This window comes from Trypanosoma brucei, chromosome 8, assembly GCF_000210295.1.
Source record: "Trypanosoma brucei gambiense DAL972 chromosome 8, complete sequence".
Lineage (NCBI taxonomy): Eukaryota > Euglenozoa > Kinetoplastea > Trypanosomatida > Trypanosomatidae > Trypanosoma > Trypanosoma brucei.
This window is the reverse complement of record NC_026741.1, coordinates 1,001,981-1,011,014: the sequence shown is the minus strand read 5'-3', so window position 1 is coordinate 1,011,014 and position 9,034 is coordinate 1,001,981. Positions and strand designations below refer to the sequence as shown.

Below are 9,034 nucleotides of genomic sequence, written 5' to 3'. Positions count from 1 at the left end.
TTTGTTGAGAGTATCGGCGAGGTGAAGTATTTCAGGGACAGCGGTGTTTTCTCTCATGACGTAGTCCGCAATGGCTCGCTGACAGGCGTAGCTCTGTACGGGAACCACCTGTATCTGACAGAGCAAAACACAAATACTGTATGGACGTGTGAAGTGGGAAGCGACGGTGACCCAATCGCATGTCACAGCCACGTGGCTCTGAGTGCAAAATGCAGTATCTATGGTCCCATCGGCATCGCCGCCACGCAGCAGGGCATCTTTGTTGTTGCTCGCGGCCCCGCGAAGCAGGGCACCATCTGCTGGTTCGACCTGCAGGGCCACAAGATCGCAGAGGTGGATGGTGAATATGTGGACATTACCAGCACACGGTCTGGTGATCTACTCGCGGCAACACAAAATGAGTTACACCGCGTTTCGACCGATGGTAATAAACTTACGACGAAACGATTCGCCGGAGGAAGCACGAACTCGTGTCTTCCCAATACTGAGGGAGATGACACGCTTCTTTGTGAGATAACCCGATTGCTCGTGGTGACGGAGTACGAAATGTATGTTACATCGGAAAAGAAAAGTGTCCTGCGTTCTGTGACACTTCCACCAGTGTACGTGCAGGGTGTCTTCCCCGGGCGCCCGTTGCCAGTTGGATACCCTGATAAAGACATCATGGAGTGGATTGTGGGGAACCTCACTGAGGACATCAACACTGCGCTCGGCACCACCGAAAGTATTGTTGCCTCTTCTTCCGTACATGTGGACTCCACAACATGGCTAACGAATTTCACCGCCGGTGTGCAACAGCCGGACTTTGATGACGAGAAAACCGAACAGGCCTTGCACAAGAGTAACTATGAACACACAAAGGAGGCTGCGGATGAGTACTACAACCTTACTGACGAACAGGTGTACATGGACAGCACAATGGTCCCATATTGCAATCGCCTGAGTCTTGATGCTCTCCGTCGGAAGCTCGCAAAGGAGGCGGGCGAGGTACTCAATTTTACGCTCATCTACGCGGACATGCCCCTTAAGGCTGAGAGCAGTGACGCTGGAAATATCACAACAGTGAAGCTACTGATGCCAGCCTCGTTCAACAACACCGTGACCCACGACTTGCTGTCAGATGCAAACCTCACTGAGACTGCCCACTCATTCATCAAATACTTGCGGAGCTCGGACACTCACGTCGATGTAACCTTCTCCAATCCCCCGTTCAACTTCTCATCACTGACTCCGGATGAGGAACAGGAAGTACGCTGGTACATACACGACGAGGTGATGAATCAAATAAAGAAATGTGAAGAACGTAGCACCGGGAGAAGCATGGCACGTAGGGAAGAGGTTGGTGACTATAGCCGAACCACCATTGCCACGGCACTTGATAGCAATGTAACTGGAGTATGCCAGTCCACGATAACGAACCGCACGGTATCGCTTTTTTACCAGCCACCCTACGTTGAGATGAGTCTGTACGAAGTATTCATTCCTGGAAACTATACGTTCGATGTGTCGGAATGCGTCGGTGAGATTGACTGGCAAGACTTGAACGACCACCTGAACAACGATACCGTCAGACCCACCACAGAGAAGGCGCCAAAGTGCGGTCGCGTGTGCCTAATCATAATCGCGGTAGTGTGTGCACTTATCGTAGCCGTCCTCATCGTGTTAGCTGTCGTGTTCACATCGAAACGCAGACGCCTTGCCGCCGTAGTCGCACCCGCTCGTCCGAAATTCGTGAGTACACTGGATGAGGATGAGCAAGATTACGCATCTGCCTACGGCAACAAAGAAAGGGTCGAGCAGTGAATTTCCTAGACTATCACACAAACATGCGCAATGTCTTACTGTCCTTCCACTCCCATGCAACACGTGCTTGCAGTAACTGAGTGAGAGCAGGGTGGAAAGGTCTCAGTAACTCAACTGATCGCTATTTTCGCTATTCACTGGTTATTCATGTGCTCCCGTACATGTACATGTATTTCCACCATTATCATTCTTATCGTTATTGATCGGTCGTTATTTCTTTTTCTTGTTGTTGTTGGCATCGGCTCTGGGGTTACCCAACGCCGGCCTCAGTGCAGCCGGCATGTTTATACATAGACGCCGGCTCTATCTAGAGATCTCTCCATCAAAATTATATTTTCACCTGCTGGAGGTTTCTGGGTTGCCGCCTCCTACCACCACGGTTCCGCATGCCACTGATGCGGTGTCATCTGAGTGTGTAGGGGACAAGGTTGTAGGCAACATATATTGGGGTACGAACTATCATGTTACAGTGAAGCAGTGCACAATACAAGACTGCGCGGTCGCTACAGCGAGCACGCCTGTACAGCTTCAGGTACCCCGACGTTTGCCGTCGTTGTGCCACAGGGGAACGTAATTTTTTTTTTTCTATTCTTTTCCCTTATTTGTCTTCCTTTGAGGTGAGTCCATGCTGACTCCAACTGTGAAACCCTCCGAAGGTCCCCTATCTTGTTGGTGATCCATCCGCTTGTCCGAGCACATCTTCTTGTGGCGTGCTCCTATACTGCTATAGTGCCCTTTGTGTTCCTTCACCGTATTTTCCCATCTTCATTCATTTTCATTCTCCCTTATTATCTTCTATTTAATTATGCAACTGCATGGGCGGCAGGGATTAGATAAGTCTAGGGTTAAAAAACAGAAGCAAAGTGTGCTGAAGCTGATGTAACCTTATCGTTAATACCGCCCGCTGTAGTGCAAGATCATTTGTAACTGTATTCGTCATGTGGACGGAAGGACCTCATAGCGATACGTAAAATGCATCGCATCACCGTACGGCTCATGCCCACTGATACGTGCACTGTCATCCCACTTACTCCTTCTATTACACTTTGTGGCATCAACTGCAGGAAGAAGCATACGATGGCGGTTTCTGCTTCCTCCGTGGGACGTGCCTTTGCCTTCCTTGGTACGGCGTTGGCGGGAGGCGCGATAGGAATGGTTGTGGAGCGTGGTGGTTGGTTTGGTGTGGACAAATGCCATCCATCGCCTGTTCCGTATCAACAGATGACTGAGCGCACAAGTCCAGAGGTGTTACACGTGCAATGCCCACAGCCCGCATACCCCAAGGAGAGGTGTAACGAAGATGGTGGGGAAACTACTCCTTTCGTGCTAAGACTTACAAGCAAGGGACTTCCGTCCAACGATCACCTGCGCTACTACAAAGGCTTTGTTTCCAGTCTGAATTATGAGCGTCGTATCCCTAATTGGGTGTTGGAGTACATCCCCGGCACGACCACTGCTGCTGATTCAGTGGTCACCGCCGATAACGACTTAGTAAACGCTTCCGCAGCGGAAGCCCAGCGAGATGGAATGAGGTTCTTTGCGGACATGACGGTGCCTCAGTTGTTCCGCGTGCAGCCCGGTGACTATATTGGGGGTGGCAGGGGACAGCACTCACGAGGCCTCAGCCGAGGTCACCTTGCTGCCGCACAGTTTCACAAGAGCTCTACTGTTGAGTTGGCTCAGACCTTTAACATGAATGCGAACACTGTACCACAGGACATGACAATGAATGCTGTCGACTGGCTGCGGTTGGAAAACCTCACACGGAAGTTGCGGCGGTATTATGAGAGGGGATTGTGGGTAGTGACGGGACCTGTCTTCCACCCGCGGCTCGTGGATGGTGATGTGCGCACGTGGCGGTGGGCGGAACCATCGCAATGTCCGTCTCCAGTAAAACCTGTGAGTAGCGGAGTGTTGGCTTCTGGAGAACACTGCCACTGTGGAAATGACAAGGCAGCAGTGCACTTGCGGAAGATTGTCTGCTATGAGCTTGTGGGCAAGCGAGACGTTGCGGTCCCCACACACCTTTTCAAAGTTATATTAGGTGAGCGAGCGGACGGGGCACATGAAGCTGCTGCCTTCCTAATGCCGAACGAACCGATTGCCGTGGAGCGGCCTCTCACAGCTTACCAGGTGCCTGTGGTAGAAATCGAGCGACTGACGGGTTTGGAGTTCTTTCGGAATGTGGCCGCTGCTGGGTCAGACGCGCGGTTCTGGGGGCGGGAACTGGATGCTCTGCCAAATATTTGCAGACGCGTGGTGTGTGAAGCACGTACCACAGGAATGTTTCGCTCGTACCGAGACGTGGCGCGTCTACGGGCGGCGGGTTCTCTTCCTGAATTGCAGCGTGTTTATAGCATCCTGCTTGCAGAACAGCAGCAGAAGTGTGGCAACACAGCCGGAATAACAGTTGCTCTGGATGGGGTTGTAGCACAGGAATATAGAGAGCGCCTGAGGGAACTAATGGCTGTGTCGACCAACGACACCGGTTAACTCACGGTACCTGTCATTCCTTATTTGTGACTTTCCAGGGCTGCGCTTTAGGCAAAGAAAGCGGTGTGTGTGTCCATTAGTCTTTTGTGTCCGGCAATTGTTGAGTGCCTGTAGCACTATTCGAGATCTAACCCCAGCAATACCTCCCGCAGTGTCTGTGGATTAAATTACACCTCCGCGATGGTATCCCTGGTTCATCGTGTAGTGGACATATGAACAGTTGCTGTGTCAGTTTAGGGATCCTCCCGTGAAATGTTTTTAGTGCTGAACACTCAGCGTTCCGACTGCAGTGGCCTCACCATACCTGCACCACGTCACTCTGACTAGGATAAAATTGGTCGTCACGTTGCATCAGTCGAGCCGCCATCCCAACTTCAGTTGCGCGCCATCCATATGTGCTTATCTAAGATTTTCTCCCCCGTTGATCAATCACTAAAGGTATTGGTAGAGGTCATGACACGATTGGCGGGTCAAGAAGTGGTTAAGGGAACTCGCAAGCGCGGCCGATCTAAGGAGTGTGGAACCGATGAGGAGGCGCACTTTGTTATCCGCATTAATGGGAGGGTAACTCAGGTGTCCTCTGCCGCACCGTCCCTGAACCTTCGGCAACTACTTGGACAAGCGGGTGTGTTGCTGCAGGACATAACGGATGAGGAGACCCCTATCCTATTGCTACCATGTCCCAACACTGGAAACGTTACGGTGCATCCCAATCATAACTATAGGCTAGTGAAGTTCGTTGGTGAGCACATGTGTCTTGCTGGGGCTATGTCACATGCTAACAATAATAGCAAGACTGACCACGTGGCGATCGCTGCAAAGGATGGTGAAGCAGAAAAGAAGAGTCCCCTCCGTAGTGACATCTGGGCTATGGCTGAATTGTGGGCCGTGATAGCATTCATGCAAGAGCACAGAGCGTCATGCGTGCAGGACTTCCTAAGTCTTCCTGTGGAAAGAATGGCAACGTACTACTCGCGTGGGGTTTTGAATCTGCGGCGGCAATGTTTTTCGGGTGTTGAATTGGAAAGTAGCGATGAGGAAGTGGAGGAAAGTGAGGTATGTTACGAAGGGAAAGAGGATGAGGAAGACTAAAAGGAGAATCTATGTAAGTGAAATGGTGTGATTGTATACTTGTTGTACATTGTTGCTGTGCTGCTACTGATTGTTGGTTTGTTCAGATGCATGTGAAGAACCACACCGAAGCAGGTAGGATCGTTGATAATTTCCGTTTGTGTGGGTGAATATCCCAAGGTAAGGTAGCCTCATTTCTTCTCCCGGAAACATTGTAAAACCGCACGGGTGGGGGGTATATACGCGTGTAGTTGAATGGCTATCTCGTCTGCGGAAGCAACGTCAACTACCCAGCAACTCACAACTAGAGCGATGGTGAACTACATTGTGGAGCATGCAGCTCCATCGGCAGTGTGCCTCGTGCGCAAAATTCAGAACTCGCCGTACCAACCGCTATCATCGGAGAAAGTGTTGTCCGTTGCTACACCTAACGTCCTCTCGCTGCGGCCACCGACACACGTAGCGCATCAGGCACTTATGGAATTCTATTCAGCCATAAACGGACACTGTGGCGTTAACTGCCCCGACCCCTTCTCTATAGAACTCCAAGTAGCCTCAGGTCGTCCGCGGGACGCTAATGCCGAAGGACGTATGAGGGAGTGCCCCCTACCACACAACAGCGCTACTGGCACCACACCGCCTTACGGATGTGCGGGGGGTACCGCATCCTCATCACTACCACATGCCCCTCCGTCACAGGGAATAGGGGTTGTGGCGGGTGGTCGAAACTCTGCTCATCAACAGAACATGGCTACACCACTGCCATCCCCTGCAGGTTCCCCACTGCTCCCAACCAGTGCAGCATCCTCTTCTGAGGATTACCGCCTCTCACAGATCCGTCGAAATGAGCGCCACGTGGGAAATGCAACATATGGCAGGGTATGTACTTTCTTCCTCACTCGGGAGGGCTGCAGGCGTGGGAAGTACTGCAATTTCCTCCACATTGGTAAGGGACCGGCGGGTGGCGGGTCTGCGTTGCCTTAGTCAAAATACGAAGGAGTGAAGCGTGGCTTTCAAACTCTGAATATGTTTCCCCAACCCTATATGCGTGGCTTCAATGCATTTGTGTTTTTCTTTCGTCTGTCTGCATCCACTGTTGTTCTCTCTCACGTGTCGGATTCCTTTCTCCTCTTTTGGCTTCCTTTGTATTCTTTGTTCTGATGTGTGAATAATAATATCATCACAAGACAACTAAAGGGAGTTGTGAGCTCACTGAGCAGAGCTAATAGGTCGCTTTTGTGGTTGAGGTTTGTTTCCCAACGGTCGATCCGTAGGGTATATACATATAGCGACTGACTGATAGAATCACAGTGTGGAGCAACAGGAATGGGTGGCAGGACTGAATCACGGGAAGCATTGGCCGCACTCGTGGCAGCGTTGTTGCTGCTGCTGGGTTTTGTGAGTCCCGTTATAGGAGACCAAACCGTGGGCACCAAGGTGATTGTGAACCTCTTCAACAGTTGTACTACTTGTACTGTTGGGCAGGCGGATGGCGAAAGTGCAAAGGGAAAACTTTTCAAGGCGTCTGGTGGTTTCTTCCAAAAGAAGCGTTTTCCTTTACTTTTATGTGATATCGAAGGTGGTGGGTCCACCGTGCGATTCGTAAACAAAACTGGCATATATACAATTGCAGGCAGTCTGACGCAACGTGGTAATAAAGACGGCCCCAAGGGAGATGCACTATTCAACAATCCCACCTCAGTTGTAAGCGTCAACGATGATATTTACGTGGCAGACAGGGATAACAACTGTATTAGGCGAATAGATGCTGAGGGCAATGTAACCAGATATGGACCACAAGACCTTAACAAACCGAAGGATATTCTCCCATTCACATTGAACGGGACTCAGAATCTATTCATTTCCGACACAGGCAATTCGCAGATCCTTTATGTGCCACTGGATGCTAATAACACAGTGGTAACTACACTAGTCGCTGGTTTCCAACCTGGTGTGATGCAAATAAGCAAAGAAAAGAACATGATGTATGTCGTAAAAAACACCTCATGGATTGCAGCGGTTAATTTGAGCAAAACTGGGGAGTCTGATATTGGAAAAAGTAAGGATATAGGTGATGTGACGTGTCTGCACTACAAAAGTGCTCTGATGTTGACTCAAGCAGAGGACAAACTATATTATTACGGTGAGCCCAATGGAGAGGGGTACATCATGTCACTAGAGGTGGAACGCCCATCTCCAGCATCCCAATGGTGTGCGCAGTCAATGTTGAAATGGGACTATGATCGGATTGTCTCATTGTTGAGGGTGAATGACAAAGAGTATTATGCTACAACAGAAACGGCCGTGTATGCCATTCGTGATGTAGGCTATACACCGACACCAACGCCTCCACCAACGCCCCCTCCCACGCCTTCGGTGCCGCCATCGCCTTCTCCCAGCCCATCAGCATCGCCGTCACCATCACCATCAGTGCAGCCGCCACCGCCACCACCACCACCACCGCCGCCGCCGCCGCCGATTACTCCCAATCCGGATCCCCCTTCACCTCCGAGACCCACAGCTGTTGCCGCCTTTCGCGCTTCCTCGTTCCCAATTGATGATGTAAAACTTATGCATGCTCTGTATTCGTGGATTATGAGGGATGTTGAGATCGCTTTCGGCACAGATGACTTTTTTGCTGTTTTCCTCCCCCCAGGTTACAATGACGTGCCTGGTGGTACAAATGTTTCGACGTGGACAAACTTGACAGCTCTAGAGAACTTCGACAAGAACATCCTTATTACCAACTACCAAGGGCCTCCTGGTAGGAGCAAGCAAGAACTACAGAAGCGGTTGTTCTCGTCTCCATGGAACTGGACACGGAAGTTTCTTGATGAATTGGTACGACAAGAGGAGTGGGATCACCTATCACCATTCTGCATGGTGAAGTGTGTGGATGATTGTCAGTACATTTCCTTCAATGAATCTCTGTGTGTAGACGAGCTTCAGTTCCAGGTGCATGAGGACCTGCGTGCTGCAGGAATCGCCTCCTCAGTGCTCTTGGGCCTTCTTGCCATCATGCTGCTGTGGTTGCTCATAGCAAGTCCACCGAATGCAAGATCTACTTTTGTGCGACTGCCGGCGCTGGAGTAGTTGGAACTGCAAGTGACTTCGGAGTCACTCATGGATACGTAATGGAGGTGACAGCCGGTGGGGAATAGTGAGAGGCAACCTCTGCGACTACTTCGCATGAGGTTAGAGTTGGGTGGGTGTGCGTTTCTGGTCGTCATGTGATGGCTACACCTTGCTCATTTTGGGTGAGGAAACAAATCTTTTTGTGCAGAAAATACGTATTTATGACAGTAATAAAAAGCGTGTGATTACGTAAGTGATAGAATAGGTATACCCATTTAAAATGTTCTCCCTCCACTACCTCCCCCCCCCAAAAAAAAAAAAAAATTTGCTACGCAATATGTTTTAAAAGGCACTTTTGATTTTGCAGCTGCATCGTTTTAGAAGAGACCGTAGAGTTGGAAGCAACATTTGCAGGTTCTGCGTGAACAGTCACCTGTATACATTACATACAAGTTTTGGCGTTCCCATGACCAAAAGTCTCTTCGCGTACCTATTCTTTGTCTATCCCTTTCCTTCTTTTTTGCGTCTTCGTTGCCCGCGACTCTTGTGCCGCGCTTCTGGGGTGCCATATAAGGAATTGTAGCCGGCCTCT

General features: G+C 50.3%; 5 protein-coding genes across 5 annotated transcripts; all 5 read left to right on the top strand.

Moving 5' to 3' along the window:
- On the top strand, nt 1–1,803 carry TbgDal_VIII3800 (hypothetical protein, conserved, (fragment); the record flags this gene model as incomplete). Its single annotated transcript, XM_011777411.1, has 1 exon — nt 1–1,803. A coding segment is annotated over one exon (1,803 nt), but the record flags the coding sequence as incomplete, so codon positions are not given.
- Nucleotides 1,804–2,775: 972 nt separating this feature from the next.
- On the top strand, nt 2,776–4,296 carry TbgDal_VIII3790 (endonuclease G, putative; the record flags this gene model as incomplete). Its single annotated transcript, XM_011777410.1, has 1 exon — nt 2,776–4,296. The coding sequence occupies one exon, from the start codon at nt 2,776–2,778 to the stop codon at nt 4,294–4,296; it is 1,521 nt and encodes a 506-aa protein (XP_011775712.1).
- Nucleotides 4,297–4,689: 393 nt separating this feature from the next.
- TbgDal_VIII3780 (hypothetical protein, conserved) lies at nt 4,690–5,388 on the top strand (the record flags this gene model as incomplete). The annotated part of the gene is made up of 1 exon (XM_011777409.1): nt 4,690–5,388. One exon carries the CDS (start codon nt 4,690–4,692, stop codon nt 5,386–5,388), a length of 699 nt encoding a protein of 232 aa, XP_011775711.1.
- Nucleotides 5,389–5,622: 234 nt separating this feature from the next.
- On the top strand, nt 5,623–6,351 carry TbgDal_VIII3770 (hypothetical protein, conserved; the record flags this gene model as incomplete). The annotated part of the gene is made up of 1 exon (XM_011777408.1): nt 5,623–6,351. The coding sequence occupies one exon, from the start codon at nt 5,623–5,625 to the stop codon at nt 6,349–6,351; it is 729 nt and encodes a 242-aa protein (XP_011775710.1).
- A 342-nt stretch (nt 6,352–6,693) lies between these two features.
- TbgDal_VIII3760 (flagellum-adhesion glycoprotein, putative) lies at nt 6,694–8,460 on the top strand (the record flags this gene model as incomplete). Its single annotated transcript, XM_011777407.1, has 1 exon — nt 6,694–8,460. The coding sequence occupies one exon, from the start codon at nt 6,694–6,696 to the stop codon at nt 8,458–8,460; it is 1,767 nt and encodes a 588-aa protein (XP_011775709.1).
- Nucleotides 8,461–9,034: the final 574 nt, after the last annotated feature.